Consider the following 19,822-nt stretch of genomic DNA (forward strand, 5'->3'; position numbering starts at 1 on the left):
CACGATTGAAGTAGCAGCCGGAGAGCGAGAGGCAGTCGCTTGTTAAGCTTAACGCAGGAATGCTTTACAAACATTCAGAGATGGACTTACACACTTGCTTTACTTCTCTCGGGGATAACTTTGTCGGAGATGAAATGCCAGGTTGCTAGCGAAGCTCCACATGCTATCCAGACCACGACAGGTCCCGCATGCCACAGCCACTGCTCCGACGTGCTAACGTTCTGAGGTGAGTTACGACGTGTTGCAAGTTTTGTGAGGTGCTTTCGTGATATTTAATGGATCGGATTACATTTTTTATTTTTCTCCGATATCCGATCCAGTAATTTAGGTCAGTATCGGACCGATACCGATACGTAATATCGGATCGGTCCATCTCTAGTTTTTATACCATCTTTATTTTATTTGCAACTATCTGAATGGCTTTATTTTAAAACTGACCTTTCAGCTGGTTTTAAAATGTTAAATGATTATTATAAAACGACCACAGTCAGGGTTTATCATCTCATCCACATCTGCCACATCTATTAACCTGGCAGCTTCTCCTCTGCAATGCACACTGTTCTGCCTCAGTCGACAGCTTCACCTCCTCGGCTCTTCTGCTCAGGCCTGAAACTGTCAAATTTTGATCATTCTGCTCTAGATTACCAAGTCCGGCATTGTAATTAATATGTGATGGGAACACTACCACAAAGGTAACGGTTGACACAACAATATAAATGCTGTTCAGTCTGTGGCTTTTAGTCAGACTCTTGGAAACCCCGGGCGAGCATGTACTAAAAAAGTACCTGGTACACAGCAAATCCAGTATACACAAATTAACACTGTCAGATTTGATTTCAACACTATTAAAGTGTCTATATGGGTCCACACCAAAGAGTGTGAATTTAACTCTTTTTGGAGAGTTGGCATCTTAACTCAGATTTAGTGTTAAATACCAAATCTGTCTGGAGTTGATAATTTAACACTTATTAATGCTAGCTAGGTGTTAAGAGTTTAGATATCAAGTCTCACAGAGTATTTTATTTTAACTACATAAGAGTTTTCTTCTAATTAATTCTAAAAGGTTTAAATTTTACTCTTCTGAACTTTCAGAAATTCCTTGGGAAATACACATTTATTAAAAAGAGCCAATGTTTTTCTGAAAAACATTTATTTTGAACTGTGAACCGCAATTTTCAATCATTTTCTAAAACATGGAACAGTGTACACGCTCTCATTGGAATATTGTTTATCAAAGGGTCTGACATAGGTGTGCTGGACAATGCAAATGACAGCATGTTCATTACTCTTTTCTTCAATACAATATGCATGTCCTCCATTCATCACTTTGTGGAACTTTAACGTACTTCTGCTCGCCCCCATATTCCATCTTCGTAAGCATATCCTGTGTGGAGATGCAGTCAAAATTAGTTGTGCAGTAATTAATTGCAGCACAGTTTAAAAAAAAGGTTAAAAAAAACCTGTTTGCTCAGTTTTTGTGGGACGTTTTCAGGCTTGCGCCATAGTTCTATGCCAACATAGTTTATCTCAACATATCTCAACATAGTTTTAGGTGTATTGGACTGAATATTCATATATAAGCATTTTTTTAACTCTATCGTATTTGCCCCCAAACAATACATTTCAGCTAGCTAAAACAGGCTATTATGCTATCACCGAGCAACGTGTATGAGGTGCCGTAAGGGACATTATTACTGAAACGCTCTCACACACACACAACTGAAACGCTCTCACACACACTACTGAAACGCTCTCACACACACTACTGAAATTTTAGCTCTCACACACACTACTGAAACGCTCTCACACACACTACTGAAACGCTCTCACACACACTACTGAAACGCTCTCACACACACTACTGAAATTTTAGCTCTCACACACACAACTGAAACGCTCTCACACACACTACTGAAACGCTCTCACACACACTACTGAAATTTTAGCTCTCACACACACAACTGAAACGCTCTCACACACACTACTGAAACGCTCTCACACACACTACTGAAACGCTCTCACACACACTACTGAAACGCTCTCACACACACTACTGAAACGCTCTCACACACACTACTGAAAAACCAAGGCATTTCAGTTGAACAGGAAGGCATTTCAGTTAAACAGGAAGGCATTTCAGTTGAACAGGAAGGTGTTTCAGTTGAACAGGAAGGCATTTCAGTTGAACAGGAAGGCATTTCAGTTAAACAGGAAGGCATTTCAGTTAAACAGGAAGTTAATTCTTGACAAGGAAACTGAAGGAAAAAGTGTTAGATTTCAAACAAACCACTACACAGATGTCTACTCAGCAACCTGTTAGTTAGGGGTGGGTTTTTATAATCAATTTATTGATTAAAATCGATTCTGGCTTGGATAACGTGAAATCGATTCATTAAAATCCTGAATCGATTTTTTAATATAAATTTATTTTACCCGAAATGCCAGAATCTCTGGTGAAACCTCACAAAATTTCAACAACCACCAAACAGCTAAGACAGTAAATGAGAGCAGGTACATGGCTTCTGCACAAAGACGTAAACACACAGCGCGGACCCGCGGATCAGAATCAGTGAGATGTCGCCTTTCTCACCCGACAGCACGGACACGGTCGGGGCTGAAAGCCGACAGCTCGCTGACTCTGATCTGTCGGCAGGTCCGCGCTTTGTTTTCACGCCGTTTTTGCGCCGATTCTAAAGCTGTTAGTTTTATCTCTCTCCAAACAATATTGACTGAACCAGCAGCAAAAGGAGATCCAAACTGCGCTTCACATAAACATCGTCATGAATTCCCTAACTGTTTTGCTTCCACCACGATAAAATCGCACGTCATGCACAGCCCTCTCTCTTTCTTTCTCTCTCTCTGTACTTCAAGAACAGTTTCCCTCTAAAAATCTGTTTTCTGCATTATTCGCTTGCTTGTTAGGCACAAGTCTACTGTTGTTTACAGCGCAGTCAGCCGCTGTTTTTTTTTTTTTTTTTTCATTTTACATACTTCCGAAAAGAAAACCTAATTTCTGCCGTTCAATACTGAATAAATTTAAACTTTTTAAAATTATGCAAAATGCAAAACGTTAGCCGTGTCTCTAATAAAACCGCTGTAACGTCAGAGGTAACGTTCATATGTTAATGATTTTCTTTCGTTTTTGATGTACTGCAGAATATTTTTTATAAAATCCCAGGCCAGGAAAACCACCTTCATGTTTTTATGTGTTTTATCTTCAGCTACTTTGACACAAAGGCATCTGCTGTGATGCTCACACCTTTGATAAAGTCTTGCGTGTGTCAGCTTCCTTTTTTTAAATACAAAAATATGTAAATGTACTGATCTGAATTATAATATTTCTGACTGTCAAAATTCCCCATAATCAAATCGAATTGAATTGAATTGAATCGAATCGTGGAACAAATCGATTCTGGACCTCAGTGAGACAGCTGCATTACTTAACAATATATTAGCCTCAGCATAAGTCAAAATTTAGAATAGCGGGAGACGTGCATTATCCTGGTTATTTTTTTGGCATATGTGCTTTTTGTCTTTTTTTAGCAAAGAAAAATATCTTAAAATCATCAATAAAACCAGGGAGAGAAGGCTTAGCGTTCCTCCATTTAGCACAATGGATATGATATTTACTCAAAAGTATTGTTAAGATATTCATTGTGTGTACTCATGTTGTACAGTGTTTAACTGCATTATGGTTACTGTGGTTTAACAGAGACAGTATTTTAGTTGCCACCACAAGGAGGCACTGTTTCATTGTAAGAGCACGGATGCTGCGTCATCACGCCCCTAAGAAAAAAAAAAGTATACCACAACGAAAATGGCACCCATGAGAAAAGTTTTGCCGCATGTTGATGAGGAATAAAGTTCCCAAAAATATTAAGGACATTTTTGCCTCCGTCGTCATTTTCCTTCGAGTTGATCGCTGTCGATGCTGCAATACTCAACAAGTATGGTGATGTTAATAATGTCTGAGACATCCAATGCTAGATGATCCATATAAAAAAAATTATGATGTAATTCAAACAGTGGCACATCATTAACATTTAGGGAAATCCAATTTTTTAAGTTGCACCAAATACATTGTGTGATAGGGCATAGGAAAAAAAAAGATGTTCTAGGGTTTCATTTTCATCAGTACAAAAAGAACACTGATCCACCTCAAAGCCAAATCTCTTTTTTTAGAAATTCTGCCACAGTATTAGTTTTGTTTAAAGTGTGTTTCTTTAACTTTAGGTAGAATAGGCTATTTCATAAATTTTTAGTATGCTTTATCCAGTGTATATGAAATAACTAAATTAGAACCATGCCATGTAACCATTCTGTTGTAACTATGAAATATTTTGTCTTTGAAGAAACTACTAACAAATTTCTTATTGCATTTTTATCAAACAGCTGACATTGCCCTAGCAATAAATTTGGGAGCACTGATGAGAAATTATTGTATATCATAAAAATTTTAATCAAATGAAGCAGAGGCAGTGGGACCAGTTCACAAAATTTGTTATATTCTCTTTGAGAACAGTTTAGACAATATTTTTCTGAAAAGTCTGTGTAACTTAGAATGACACCGTTATCATCCAACAAATCTGTTATGAATATAATATTTTTGTTCAAACCAGTCACTCTTGAAAATTGATTTTTGATTAAGTGTTATTACCCTATTATTCCATAAGGTTGAATTATGGGGAGAAGTTGTGGGTAAATCTCATTTTCCCAAAAATGCAACGTCTGTTTTGGAAAGTTTGATATCTTTATGGGGATTTTATTTGCCGCAAAATAACATTTCAAAATAAAGTCTAATCCTGTATACTATTTTATTAAACAAGAATCATGGGATGTGGAGCTAAGTAGAGTCTGGCTGTGACAGACAAGATTTTAACCATTTAATTCTAAGGGTGCCAACCATAAATTCCAATTCTGGAGTTTTGATACCACCTTTATTGTATCCCTTCACAAGCTGAGATCTTTCTATGTAATGGGTTTTATTCCTCCACAAAAATTCGAACACATTTCTATTTATGGTTTTCATGGTATTTATCGTTTTTTTATTTTTTATATTGTTTACGTGGCGCAAAAAAGGTTGGGGACTGCTGTACTAGCAGGTTGCTGAGTAGAAATCCTTGTAGTGTTTTGAAATATACCACTTTTTCCATCAGTTTCCTTGTCAGGAAACAACTTCCTGTTCAGCAGAAATGCCTCTGGTTTCAGTGGTGTGTGTGAGAGCGTTTCAGTAGTGTGTGTGAGAGCGTTTCAGTTGTGTGTGTGAGAGCGTTTCAGTAGTGTGCGTGAGAGCTAAAATTTCAGTAGTGTGTGTGAGAGCGTTTCAGTAGTGTGTGTGAGAGCGTTTCAGTAGTGTGTGTGAGAGCGTTTCAGTAGTGTGTGTGAGAGCGTTTCAGTAGTGTGTGTGAGAGCTAAAATTTCAGTAGTGTGTGTGAGAGTGTTTCAGTAGTGTGTGTGAGAGCTAAAATTTCAGTAGTGTGTGTGAGAGCGTTTCAGTAGTGTGTGTGAGAGCGTTTCAGTAGTGTGTGTGAGAGCGTTTCAGTAGTGTGTGTGAGAGCGTTTCAGTAGTGTGTGTGAGAGCGCTTCAGTTGTGTGTGTGAGAGTGTTTCAGTAGTGTGTGTGAGAGCGTTTCAGTTGTGTGTGTGAGAGCGTTTCAGTAGTGTGTGTGAGAGCGTTTCAGTAGTGTGTGTGAGAGCTAAAATTTCAGTAGTGTGTGTGAGAGCGTTTCAGTAGTGTGTGTGAGAGCGTTTCAGTAGTGTGTGTGAGAGCGTTTCAGTTGTGTGTGTGAGAGTGTTTCAGTTGTGTGTGTGAGAGCTAAAATTTCAGTAGTGTGTGTGAGAGCGTTTCAGTAGTGTGTGTGAGAGCGTTTCAGTAGTGTGTGTGAGAGCGTTTCAGTAGTGTGTGTGAGAGCGTTTCAGTTGTGTGTGTGAGAGCTAAAATTTCAGTTGTGTGTGTGTGAGAGCGTTTCAGTAGTGTGTGTGAGAGCTAAAATTTCAGTAGTGTGTGTGAGAGCGTTTCAGTAGTGTGTGTGAGAGCGTTTCAGTAGTGTGTGTGAGAGCGTTTCAGTTGTGTGTGTGAGAGCGTTTCAGTAGTGTGTGTGAGAGCGTTTCAGTAGTGTGTGTGAGAGCGTTTCAGTTGTGTGTGTGTGAGAGCGTTTCAGTAGTGTGTGTGAGAGCGTTTCAGTAGTGTGTGTGAGAGCTAAAATTTCAGTAGTGTGTGTGTGAGAGCGTTTCAGTAGTGTGTGTGAGAGCGTTTCAGTAGTGTGTGTGAGAGCGTTTCAGTAGTGTGTGTGAGAGCGTTTCAGTTGTGTGTGTGAGAGTGTTTCAGTTGTGTGTGTGAGAGCTAAAATTTCAGTAGTGTGTGTGAGAGCGTTTCAGTAGTGTGTGTGAGAGCGTTTCAGTAGTGTGTGTGAGAGCGTTTCAGTAGTGTGTGTGAGAGCTAAAGTTTCAGTAGTGTGTGTGAGAGCGTTTCAGTAGTGTGTGTGAGAGCGTTTCAGTTGTGTGTGTGAGAGCGTTTCAGTTGTGTGTGTGAGAGCTAAAATTTCAGTAGTGTGTGTGAGAGCGTTTCAGTAGTGTGTGTGAGAGCGTTTCAGTAGTGTGTGTGAGAGCTAAAATTTCAGTAGTGTGTGTGAGAGCGTTTCAGTAGTGTGTGTGAGAGCTAAAATTTCAGTAGTGTGTGTGAGAGCGTTTCAGTAGTGTGTGTGAGAGCTAAAATTTCAGTAGTGTGTGTGAGAGTGTTTTAGTAGTGTGTGTGTGAGAGCGTTTCAGTTGTGTGTGTGAGAGCGTTTCAGTAATAATGTCCCTTACGGCACCTCATAAACGTGGCTGTACCTTTCACACAGCTTTGTCTCACAGCCTGCCCACCATCACCACAAATATGGGGTGATGGTGTCCTGACGCAGCAAGGCACAGAAACTTTAAGGTGTGAGGATAACCTAGGGGAAAACGTGTGGTGTGTTTGTGTTATTTTAATGCTCTTATCATTACAGGAAGAAGCCTGCTGCAGAAGGCAAAGTATGAGTTAGGCACGGGAAGAAAGACCAATAGGGAGGCCGAGTTTAAACCACGGCAGTGCCCCAACATTTTTAAACTAATCCCAGGTGGTCAAAATAACCAACTATTTTATGTAAGTCAAAGAATAGAAGATAGAGTTGAGTTTGAAATTAGTAATGACAGGACCACTTTAATGTTAGTGCCACACAGTGTCACATTTGAAACAAAGCAAACCAGATGAGCGTCGTAGTTTTCTTTCTCTAAATGGAAACTGAAGCAAATCTTCAAAGAAAGCACGACCCATTTTACGTCCACAACGTTGCACAACCAAGGATGTCTGTGGTTTTTCATTTTTCAAGCGCTAAACATGACAGCGATGAGCATGTTTCCTTTACGGGACATTACACATAATCTGTGGTTGGCCGGTCACATGAAATTTCCTCTTTGAAGAGCAGAAAAATTATTTTACCATAATGACACATTTAATATTTGTAGTTTATCTGATACGTGTGTGCGTAGGAATAATAGGTGAGTTCTAATTTTGCTGTTTTGAGATGTCATTTCTCAATTAGGTTTCAGATGTCCACTGCACTAAATATATATGCAATGAAAGAAATGTGTGTGCGTTGTCTTGTATCTTGTTTCAGCTCAGCCAGCTGAACCGCACTCATCTCTTCATCAAGAGACTGATTTTGTTTCTGCTGATGTTGGTGATGAAGTAACTCTGCACTGTTCTTACGAAGGTGAAGCTGCAAGACTTTACTGGTACAAACAAACTCTGGGACAAAAACCAAGACTCATCTCTACCTACTACAGATATGAGGGAAATGGCATATTTTATAATGAATTCAAAAGTAATCCACGCTTTACGTTAGTTACTGGCATCAGTAAAAATCACTTGAAAATAACAGATCTGCGTGTCTCAGATTCAGCTACTTACTACTGCGCAACAAGCTTTACTTTTATTTTAGAGTTTACCAAAGAAACATATCTCAATGTAAAAGGTTCCAGTTTGGACATCCAGACTTTTGTCCTACAATCACTATCTGAGACCATCCAGCCAGGAGACTCTGTGACTCTGAACTGTACAGTCCGCACTGGGACCTGTGATGAAGACCACAAGGTTTACTGGTTCAAAGACTCTGAAGAATCTCATCCAGGGCTCATATACACCCATGGAGGCAGGAATGATGAGTGCAAGAAGAAATCTGAGGCACAAGCACACACCTGTGTGTACAGCCTGCCAATGAAGAACTTGAATGTCTCTCATGTTGGGTCCTACTACTGTGCTGTTGCTTTATGTGGACGCTTACTGTTTGGCAATGGGACCAAGCTGAATGTTGAGGGTAAGTAATTTTGGGAAAGGTTCTATTATCTGAACAAGCTACTCACTATCATGTCAAAGTGTGTAAAGGCAGGCCAGTCCACCATGTAAATACATATTAACTGCTTATCTTAATGACCTTTTGCTTTTTAAAGCATTTCCCACTTTGCCTCTCCAAAGCATGAAATGGACATTCATGCAGAAGTTGTAGTAACTTGCACTAAGCTGCACTAACAGCGGAAAATAAAAATATTTTCTTTCCAGCCAACATAAAAATAATCATGGGAAATCCTTTAAACATATTGTTCAGACATTTACAAGTAAATACGTATTAGGTGCCTAGCTTAATGACCTTTTGCTTTATAACTTAACTGATTAAGACACAAATAAGGCTAGACAACGCTGTTATAATGCTGACATAAGGAGGGAGACAGCCTTTCTAACAGTACAGACAAATACGCTTATTATCCAGCACGCTTTAAAATGGTAAATTTAAATGGTCACATGTTATTAGGTAGAATTGTTTAACTATAAATACATTTAAAAATGTCCATGCAGTATTGTTAATCTCTGTCCGCTACTTGCAGCAGACATTGACCCATAATAAAAAAATAGTGTCATCAGTATTACCAGACATGGTCGACATCTGTTTGTCTATGGCACAGTTTGCGTTGTATGAGGTGGGTGTATGAGTGGTTGCCTGGCTGCTTCAGTCTACATGTAACACACTAACCCCAAACTGCTCTCTGATGCATCAATGAGTGAGTGTGTTACAGAAATTCAAAAACACTTAAACAGAAAAAAACGTGCTTGTCTGTATGAGGCATGTTGTATAGAGTGCTCCTGGAGAGTACAAAAGTGCTCTATAAGAATCAGTCTATTTAGTGGGTGATCGTGGCTCAAGAGTTGGGAGTTCGCCTTGTAATCGTAAGGTTGCCGGTTTAAGCCCCGGCTTGGACAGTCTCGGTCTTTGCATCCTTGGGCAAGATACTTCACCCGTTGCCTACTGGTGGTGGTTAGAGGGCCTGGTGGCGCCAGTGTCCGGCAGCCTCGCCTCTGTCAGTGCGCCCCAGGGTGGCTGTGGCTACAATGTAGCTTGCCATCACCAGTGTGTGAATGTGTGGATGACTGAATGTGTAAAGTGCTTTGGGGTTCTTAGGGACTAGTAAAGCGCTATACAAATACAGGCCATTTAGCATTTTACCAACCAAGCCAGTTTTGCTGACAAGACAACATCTGTGTTTTAACTTTATTTGTTGGGTTACTATCTCAGTAGATGAAGGGGACACTCTTCTCTTGTTGTATTTCTGGAGGGGGGTTTCAGCTTTCACCAGCGTCCTGAGTATTTTACTGGCTTCCTTAATGTGCATGACAAGAAAGAAAAACAGGAGCACATACACAGGCAAGTGGTTTAGTATTCCTTATGTTTGTTTTTTATCCTCCGGTGAATTTGACATTATATTGACACAGTTTTCTGTTTTCCAGATTATCCAGCAAAAAACTCCCCCTTTTTCAAAGCAAATGTAAGTGCATTTTGTTTTGAAAGAAAAAGCACAGTTTTACGTTCCATCCATGTTTGTTAGTTTTTTTTAATAAATGTGAAAGTGACTCAGCTGTTGTACTGTTTTTCATCCCCAGGGTGACCAAGGAGGAGGCTACCTCTATTTCAAACCTTTGAGGGACATGAAGATGAACAGATCAGAAATGCAGATGGACAACACCTGGAGTAAATGTGTCTATTCTAGTGTAAAGCAGTAAAGTGGACAGGCTTTTGGTCTCTGTGTATGAACACAGGACCTTGTGAGGTTCTCTTTGAAGCATGACTTCCCTTATAAAAGACATTTATAAGTTACTATTTCATTCATTTCCTCACACCACAATTTAACATGGACAATAATGACATTTGTATTTCAGACTATTAAAAGTGTCTGTTATGTATATAAAAGAATTATGTGCATTTGTATTTTAATATCATGATAATAATGATCACTTTTTTTTTGCATCGTGAATTTTAGTCCCTCCCCCCTCTCAACCAAAATAATAAAAATATTTTGAATATTCTGACGTTTGTGTGTTGAGATCAGACGTGAGTATGAGTGGAGCGTGAATACAGTGGTTTGAAGTGCCCGCCCCCTTCCCTTCCACCGCACTGTAAAAGACTCATTGCCCTCAAACGCTTTGTTTGTTGCTAAGCGTGGCCCAACCAGTTATTAGGTTTTACGGGGTGAACACTTTTTCACACAGGGCCATGTAGGGTTTTTCTTCCTAATAGTAAACACCTTCATTTGGAAAGTCCCTTGTTTGTTTATATGTGTTATCTTTGTCTAATATTTAAATGTGTTTGATGGTCTAAAACGTTAAGTGTGACAAACATACAAAAAAACAGGAAATCAGGAAGGGGACAAATGCTTGATCACACCACTGAATGCGTGTAGCCACAAACTACAGCTGTAGTAGTAATTAGCTCAGGAAGAATATTCAAAATATGCCTGGATTTGCTTTGTTTTTATGGATGACTGGCCTATTGACATCGCAGCAAGTCCAGAATATGGGCAGTCCTCTCTCCCTCTATGCATCTCTGCTGGAATTCTGAGATCCAATGATCTAAACTGTTAATGTTACAGGACCGCTGGGAACAAACCGAAAACACCTCCATACATCCCAGTTTAGACTTTGTCAAGTGCCCACTCGCCCCATCTCTCTCTCTCTCTCTAATATCTACTCAATCAACCAGGTCAATAGATCCTCAGCCACACGTTATCATTCTCTCTCTTTTATCAAAGATAATTCAGTTACATTTGAACATTCAATCATATCTGAATAAGCTTCACTTTCCATTCTTCACATTCACTTTTAATCCGAATACTTTTTCTCTTGCAAACTGTTTCTCCGTCACAATTTACTCAATACAATCCCCCTTTTTACTAAGTCATGCACTTTAACTGTGAGACATTCAGAGATCAGAGTGTCCTGTGTGCACTCTCATTTAGTTTCTGTCTCTCTCTCTCTCTCTCTCTCTCTCTCTCTCTCTCTCTCTCTCTCTCTCTCTCTCACACACACACACACACACACACACACACACACACACACACACACACACACACACACACACACACACACATTCGCACACTCATATCTCTCAAGACATTTTCTACATAGGTTTTCAGCGCAGCCTGGATTAAACCTGTCTTTAAAGTCATTTTTTTTCACAATATTAAAATTGTCAACCTAAACATAATTAACGTTAACTGATTATTTTTTAATTAGTATTGAGCACATTTAACTGTCAGCACAATGACAATGAACTGACAATTGAGTGTTTGACGTTTACAACATTTAACATTGTTTTTGTTGTTCAAAAGTATATTGACTGGTTAGTGACACAGTCCTTATCTTCTCAGTCCAACGAACAAAAGGTTGATTATGGCTCATGTCTACACACAAAACTCTAAACATTAGAACAGACATTTCCACAATTTAAACTGCATTTCTCTGCATATTGATCACTTACATTTTTTATTTGTCCTTGATTACAAATGAAGATGATGACCAAACTATAGGAAAAAGCTCTGTTTTACCACTTTTTATTAACACATTTTTAACACATAAGGCTGAATGTCAAGTCCTTTTACCCCCTCAGCTTTGATGGCAGGGGGCGGCCAGGCCTCAGTCTCTCGCTACGCCACGTTACGCGACAGAGCCAATCATGTTCTGCAGTGTGATGGTGATGAACCAATCAGACCTGTCAGATGTGGCAAAATGTAGGACAAGCTGGCGTTTTTAAATCTGAGAAGTATACTGCTGCTTCATTAGGTGTGGACTGCTGTACTGAAGAAGGAGACAAGATGAAGATGTTCTTTGTGAACGTTTTCCTGATCTGCTCTTTATGTAAGTAAAAGAAATTGACTTGTGTAAACTTTTGATCTTCATTTGTGTGAAACTGAGTCTGTCTGAATTATTTCAGGTGCAGCACAGTTAAGTGACGTCTCTCAGCCTGAATCTTTGAAAACAGTGAAGATTGGCGACTCAGCTACTATTAAATGCTTCGTAAAGAGCGCATCAAAGAAAACCGTGTGGTACAAGGTGACTACAGGGAGGAAACTACAGCTGGTGGTAAAAGCTGATTCTTACTATAATGTGAGAGAGTTCAGTGATGAATTTGTTAACCGTTCTTCAGTTAAATTTGACATGACTAACAATCATCTGACCATAAATAAAACATCATGGGAAGATGTTGGAACATACTTCTGTGGAGTCTTACACATAAGTGAGGTTCAGTTTGGGTCAGGAACATTTCTGATGTTGACAGGTATGTTTGGACATGTTTGCATTTCAAATAATTTCAATTGAATGTGAACACAGTGCTAACAATCTCACTCCAAATGGTTTGTTTTCCAAGGTGCAAAGACAATCAGCGACTCTGTCGTCCAGCAGCCAGAATCAAAGTCAGTGAGGTCCGGAGACTCTGTGACTCTCAGCTGTTCTGTTCACTCTGCTCAATGCACAGCAGAACTCACTAGTTTCATGTGGCTGAAAAACTCGGATGGTTCTGCTCCAGAGATGATTTATTGCTCTGGCAATAAGAACAACATCTCCCAGAGAACTGACAGAGGACGAACTACCTGCGTGTACAACTTTGTCGTCAGGAGCCGGAATGACGCTGGGGTCTACTACTGTGCTGTCAATGCATGTGGACAAATACTGCTTGGAAATGGGACCAAGATTGGTATAAGTAATTTTGGAGTATAATTTACTTAAGATTTTTTTGCAGTAGAAAATCTTGTGTTTAAAACTCATAATTTCCCAAATACACATATGATGATTATCTTTTTATAACCTCTTTCTTGCTTTTTCAATTCATACATTAGAAATTGGTTTGAAATGAAATTCTAATGTCTCCTGTCTGTATTGCCAGACGACATCAATGATCACGAGAGTTTTTGTGTCCGTGAGAGAACCCTGTCATGCATCATCATCATCATCATCATGGGTGTTTATCTGGTTTTTGCTGTGTTCATGATCAGTAAGAGAAACCGCTACCACTGTACAGTAACCGATGCTGTTGATCTCTATACTGTGTGTTCCACTGAGCATAACACCAATCACTTTGCCTGCTTTTCAGAGTTTAGCTCAGGACTTTCACCTCTGTCCAAGGTATGTGCTGTTTAGTTGAATATTTATATAATCATTACACCATCCTAAGTGGCTCATAATTTTGATTTCATTCACATTATTGTACTTTTTCTCAGGTTAGAGGTGAAGAAAACCTCGAAATCAAGAGATCAAATGAACAGAGAGATGGTATCTGGAGTGAATGTGTGTACTCCAGGGTGAAGCTACACTGAACTGAAGCCGTTACGACTTTGATGCCACATGTCTAGTTATGAACTTATTACTGCAGCTTTGAAATGTTTAGGCTGTTCTCTCGCTCTTCCTAACATTATTCTGCTCAATCGGTTTAAAGCCTGCTCTTTTTTTTCCAGTTTTTTTTGTTCTAAGTCTAAAGTTTCTTGTTAACTGATTTTACTTATATTTTAGCATCTTTTCTGTAAGACAGAGGCATGTGAGAGGAAAGCTGACACGCTGATGACATTTTTCGCTTGCTTTCTCTCTCTCTCTTTTCATCATTTCTATATGATAGTTCTTTTTTATCATTAACACATATCATGCCTTTAAAAAAATGCATTTTCAGCTTTTCATGCAGCATATCTCACTGTTTTACTGTAAGCAGTAAGTTTATAAATTGTGTGTTATTAAACTGTTAGGTTGCATCTGTGACCTTGTGAAGTCTTCTCTTTCAGTTCAATTTGATTCCATTTATACAGCGCCAAATCACAACAATGCCTCAAGGTGCTTTGTATTGTAAGTTAGACCCTATATATTATAATCCATACTCAGTAATACTCTTTGCTGTTGTTTCGTGCTGAGTTTTCTTCATTTCAGTGGCTGATGTAAAGGGGCTCTTCATCACAGAGATGATCCAGAAATGATCCATTAGTGTCACTGTTATAATAAACTGTTGATTCAGACACTTCTGAGAGTTACTTGGTTTGAGATCTCTCAGCCTCGTGTTGTTGGTTCACAGCAATAGTCCCATTTGTCACAATAGCAATCACACTCACTCCACTGTTAGATAAAATTCAATTATTCAATGAAATCCTGGAGGATGTGACTTTTGCTTTTTCATTTCTAGTTAAAGAACGTTGCCTCAGGTACTGCATGGAAATAAAGGGGGAAAATTGAATTTGGTCAACAGAATAAATATCCCTTTAAAAACAATATTTAAAAGCAGATTTTATAATCAGATAAGGTAAGGAACTGTCTAAAGCTAAAACAATAATGATAATTTCAAAAACACACCGTCTGTTGTTGTAATGTTATTCATGTTCTACAATACACAGCCATGTGCCAAAAAATGTTGTGAAACATTATAAATCATTGCGGAAATACTAAAAAAGTTAATAAAAAAAAGTTGATCAGACAATAAAATCAAACAATTTAAAGACTGTTAACAGTTAATTTATTTTTGAGTTGACTGATTTTCAGCATTGCATGCATGGATCCAGCTTGCCTCATGTCGACAGTCATGGCTGCTGGTAGTGATCAAGTCAAGTCAAGTGGTTTTATTGTCATTCCAACCATGTGTAGTGGTAAAGTACACCATGAAACGAGACAACGTTCCTCCAAAACCATGGCGCTACATATGGCATATAACAGACAATAAACACGTGACTACATAATGTGCAAGGTGCAAAAATTGCAAGAAAAAAAAAGTTCAACACCAGACAGAACAGAACGATACGTGTGTGTGTAGCCTGGGGGCAGTGGCGTGTCCAGCGGGGTGGCCTGGGGGGGTACAGGCTCAACCAGACTGGCCACCCCAGGTGCCACCCCGAAGCTAAAACAATAAAATTTAATGAAATATCAAATGTACGATTATGGTTTCACAGTGAAGCTCAGATATCCGAGGGTAAGTGAATACAGCACCGGCTTCTGCACTATGAGCATCATGTTAGCAAAGGTAGGCGAGCCAAGCACGAAAGATGGCACCGCAGAAAACATTTTTTCGGCGAAAGATTAACAAGTTAACATAGCTGGACTAGCCATCAGACGTTTGCATGGTGGGCTGATGACTTTTTTTGTAACGGCATGAACAATGAGAGGTGGTGGATTGGCAAGATGCTGGCCGATGTGTAAAAATAACTCAGTTGTTTGGTGGTGGCTATGGCGGAGCTTCCACAGAGGCAACAGGTGGATGAGGGAAGGTGAAGCAGGAGGAGAGCGCCGAGGCGGCCGCCGGTCCAAGTGTCAGGTGAACTTCAGGTAAGAAGTTACGACCTGCAGTCTATCTGGGTCAGATATAAACCAAGTTTAGGTGCAGTTTATTTTCGTTGTGCTGACTTTTTACAGTCAGTTACAATAACTCATACTGCGTGAGCTAGCATGACGAGTTTCTATACAGCTGTTCGGTTGCTATGATGTTACTGATAGTGAACTTTATTTCATTCATAAGGTTAGTTAGTAGAGTTGCCAACAGCTCCTTAAAAAATGGAATGGTTCCTCATTCAGAGAAAAATTTACGTGTTCCGTATTGAGCTGAGAAGAGACGCAGTTTGTCCCGGACTTTAGCTAGAATGGAAAAAGACACAAAGCTGGAGTTATCCTGTCTTTACAGCTGCCTCTTCTATTGCTACTTCAATCATGAAACTGATCAGTGATCAGCTGATCGGCTTTTCTCTCTTGTTTGTTTATCGCCCACTTTGCGCCAGAAACAGGAAACCAGCGGATGTTGTGGTAAACAACAGCAGCACGTTTAAGCTTGATCAGCTGTTGTTAGAATTTATTTAATATTAATTTCTAGTATCAGCTGATGTTTGCTGGAGCCACAGCTGTAAAGCTGCTGGTCATGATGTCGGTTTGTATATGTGATGAGAGGGAAACATGAAGATGAAACCAGGAGATGTCCTTACTGAATCATCAGAGCTGTGATGGAGAAACAGGTTTACCTTTTAGTTAACATGAATGACTTGAAGGGAAGTTATGAACTGTTTCTGAGAGACAAATAACACCAGGATCTTTTCTAAGTAGCTGACAGCTGGTAACTGTGCAGGGGCGGCAAAGTGTTGCCAGGGGGCCAGGTAGGGCATTAACAGGGAAAGAGGGGCACCAAGAAATACTTTTCTTTTTTTATTCTCAATTCAAATACCTAGCTTTTATTAAATAATTATCTGAATCTTGCGAACAAAGTTTTTATCTAACGTAAAATGTATAGAAATCATCCATATACCAAAAAGACAGTGTACATCACTGTCACAACAGCGTTTGTTTTCATTCAAAGGCTTTATGGCTTTAATACCTGGTGGGCTGGTCTGTAGTGAAAATGCCCAATTTTTTTGTCCCAGTCCAGCCCTGCAGGTTATACTGGCAGTGTCACCATGCCAGCTGACTGTATGTCATCATCAGCCAGTGTTGTTCTTTATACATCAATATTACCAAAGTTTACCATAAGGCAGCATAGAAAGTATTTACTTGCTGAATAAACACTGACTGATTGTATCTCTTGTACTTTATCAACGCAGTATCTAAAAACTTTGCACCATAGTGGTTAAAATCTCATTCTAATAGGAGTTAAAAGCGCATTCGGTTATTAGGTTTACAGGGTTATTGAATTATGGTTAACGGTTGGTAGAATTGTTTTTAACATTATCTGCCAATTACATCTGCCACCCTTCTCCAAATCTGTGCCCCTATCTGCCCCCACCAACAAAAATTTTCTAGACACTCCACTGCCTGGGGGAAGAAGCTGTTTCGCAGTCTGGCAGTGAGGGCATGAATGCTCTGGTGCCTCTTTCCAGAAGACAGCAGGGTGAAGAGTGTCATCTCCTTTGTTTTGTCCACATTTACAGACAGGTTGTTGACTCTACACCGGTCTGTTAGCAGTTTCACCTCGTCTCTGTATGCTGACTCGTTCTTGCTGATGAGACCCACCACAGTCGTGTCATCAGCAAAATTGATGATGTGGTTCAAACTGTGCACTGCTACACAGTGGTGAGTCAGCAGAGTGAACAGCAGTGGGCTGAGCACACAGCCCTGAGAGGCTCCAGTGCTCAGTGTGGCTGTGTTGGAGATGCTGTTACAGATCCAGACTCCAGTTGCAGAGGGAGGTGATCAGGCCCAGCAGGCTCAGTTTTCCAATCAGGTGCTGAGGAATGATTTTGTTGAATGCTGAACTGAAATCAATGGACAGCATTTGTACATATGTGTCTTTATTGTCCAGGTGGGTGAGGGCAAGATGTAGAGTGGTGGCGATGGTGTCATCTGTTGACCGGTTGAGGCGACAGGTGAACTGCAGTGGGTCCAGTGTGGGTGGCAGCCTGGTCTTAACGTGACTCATCAGGAGACTCTTGAAGCATTTCATCATGATGGGTGTGAGTGCAACTGGAAGGTAGTCATTGAGGCAGGACACTGAAGACTTCTTTGACACAGGAATGATGATGGTGGTCTTGAGACACGTTGGGACGACAGCAGTGCTCAGGGAGAGGTAGAAGATGTCAGTGAAGATATCTGTCAGCTGGTCTGCACGTTCTCGGAGTACTCTCCAAGGGATGTTATTTGGACCAGCAGCTTTCCCTGGGTTAACTCTGTGAAGAGTTTTCCTCACATCAGCCGAGGTCAGACACAGAGTCTGGTCGTTGTGAGGGGGAAGACTTCCTCACCAAGTCCTTATGAGGTAAGGTGTGTAGAAATTTGAGGTGAACATTTTATTTAATCAATTTTGGAATAAGGCTGTAATGGCAAAATGTGGAATAAGTGAAGCGCTGTATACTTTCTGGATACACTGTAGGTTTCTACAACAGCATCGCAATTTAGATTAAGAAGATGCAGCTCAGGGAGAACTGATATATTCTGATATAAGTGTGATGCATTTAATTGATCTGCACTATGTTCCTATTTTTGGAGTGAGAGAGGTTGGTGGTGAGATAGGGACTTTCAGCACTGAAGATGTGTTCCACCTCACTGCAAACTCATCATTAGCTCAGAGTTAATTAAGTAGAATTGACGTGATTTCATTATTCTTTTCTTTATTCTTTCTATTTTTGCTTTTTCTTTGCCTCTGCCAAGCTTATTTAAAAAAACATCTGCAAATAAACTCTAAACTGTGGACATTCCATTTCTAACCTTTTGTGAAACAATAAAAACTTAAATATAAGTATTTATCCAGTATTTACTTCCCCAGAGAAGAGCAGCTAAGAGTCAATCAACAGCGCTGTTACCAGTTCAGACATCTACTCTGTTACAACCTGAGTCATCAGTTCAGTTGCTAGCTCAGTCTTCTGCTCATCCACCTCCTAAGCCGCCAGCTCAGGGAGGGTTCTCCACACCTGCTGGCTCTGCTTCGCCTCAGGCAGGGGCCTCTGCACTTTGTGGCCCACTGCCTGTTCTCGCTGGCTCTGGTGAGCCACTCCAGCCACCTCCATCCTCTGCCGGAAGCTCTACTGAGCTTATTCAGCCAGCTGAGGACTTCATTTTGCTGTCATTGCCTGAGGAGCGCAAATGCCCTGCACAGCTCCAGCCAGCTTTGTCTCAGCCAGGGGTCTCTGCACCTGCTTGCCCTGTGTCTGCTGGCCCTGTTTCTGTTTCTGCTGGGGGCTCTGGTGAGCCTCACCAGCCATCTGTCTCTGCTGTGGATTCCAAAGAGTCTGTCCAACCATTTGTTCCGGCTGGAGGCTCTGGAGAGCTACTCCAGCTCTCTGTCTCTGGTGGGGACTCCAAGAAGTCGGTTCAGCCATCCGTGACTTCTACGCCACCATCAGTGTTGACTGGGGGCTCTGGAGAGTCCACCCAGTTGTTTTCTGTTCCTGCTTGGAGCTCAGGCGAGCCCATCCAGCCATCAGCACCACCGTCAGCGCCACCATACACGGCTTCCGTGCCACCACCTGCAAACACCATGCTACCGTCTGGTCCTGCCTCTTCTGGTCCCGTCTCGTCTGGTCCTGCATACCAGCTGTTAGCCAAGCTGTCCATGAGCCCACGGCCATGACCACGTCCTCGTCCAGACAAGCCTGCACATGCACGTCCAGCACGGCCTGCACCTCACCGTCGCTGGCCACTTTCCAGGCCATCAGCTTAGGATCGTCATGGGCTGCCTCCTGAACTGTGTTGCCACCACGGTCAGCCTCCAGACCTGCTTCATTTACGTAACGTCACTGCTGCCACTGTCCTCACGGCCAGTGCCCTGGACAGTCTCACTGTTGGCGCTTTCCAAGCAGTCGGCATCCACACCTGTGTCACCGTTGCGGGTTTCCATGTGGCTTGAGTCGGGATCTGCTTCACCTATGCTACAGTGGCTTTCGACGCAGTCGGCCCGCTGAACTGTGTCGGTGCTGCCACTTTTCACGCAGCTGGCCCTGACTCTTGTGCCTAGTTTTTTTGTTTTTGTTGTTTCTGGACTCCTAGTGCTCCTGTTTTTCTGTTGCTCCTAAACAAAAGAAACATAAAAGTTTAA

General features: G+C 40.9%; 2 protein-coding genes across 2 annotated transcripts; both read left to right on the top strand.

Moving 5' to 3' along the window:
• Window positions 1-7,465: 7,465 nt before the first annotated feature.
• On the top strand, window positions 7,466-12,081 carry LOC146675385 (uncharacterized). The gene is made up of 6 exons (XM_085385466.1): window positions 7,466-7,520; window positions 7,640-8,338; window positions 9,590-9,718; window positions 9,802-9,839; window positions 9,955-10,042; window positions 11,957-12,081. Exons 1-6 carry the CDS (start codon window positions 7,466-7,468, stop codon window positions 12,079-12,081), a joined length of 1,134 nt encoding a protein of 377 aa, XP_085241592.1.
• Window positions 12,082-12,161: 80 nt separating this feature from the next.
• LOC146675386 (uncharacterized) lies at window positions 12,162-13,065 on the top strand. The gene is made up of 3 exons (XM_085385480.1): window positions 12,162-12,204; window positions 12,281-12,625; window positions 12,716-13,065. Exons 1-3 carry the CDS (start codon window positions 12,162-12,164, stop codon window positions 13,063-13,065), a joined length of 738 nt encoding a protein of 245 aa, XP_085241606.1.
• The last annotated feature ends 6,757 nt before the right edge of the window (window positions 13,066-19,822 follow it).

The sequence above is a fragment of the Rhamphochromis longiceps genome, linkage group LG3 (assembly GCF_057381845.1).
Source record: "Rhamphochromis longiceps isolate RC_006_pf linkage group LG3, R_longiceps_female_GT1.1, whole genome shotgun sequence".
Classification (NCBI taxonomy): domain Eukaryota; kingdom Metazoa; phylum Chordata; class Actinopteri; order Cichliformes; family Cichlidae; genus Rhamphochromis; species Rhamphochromis longiceps.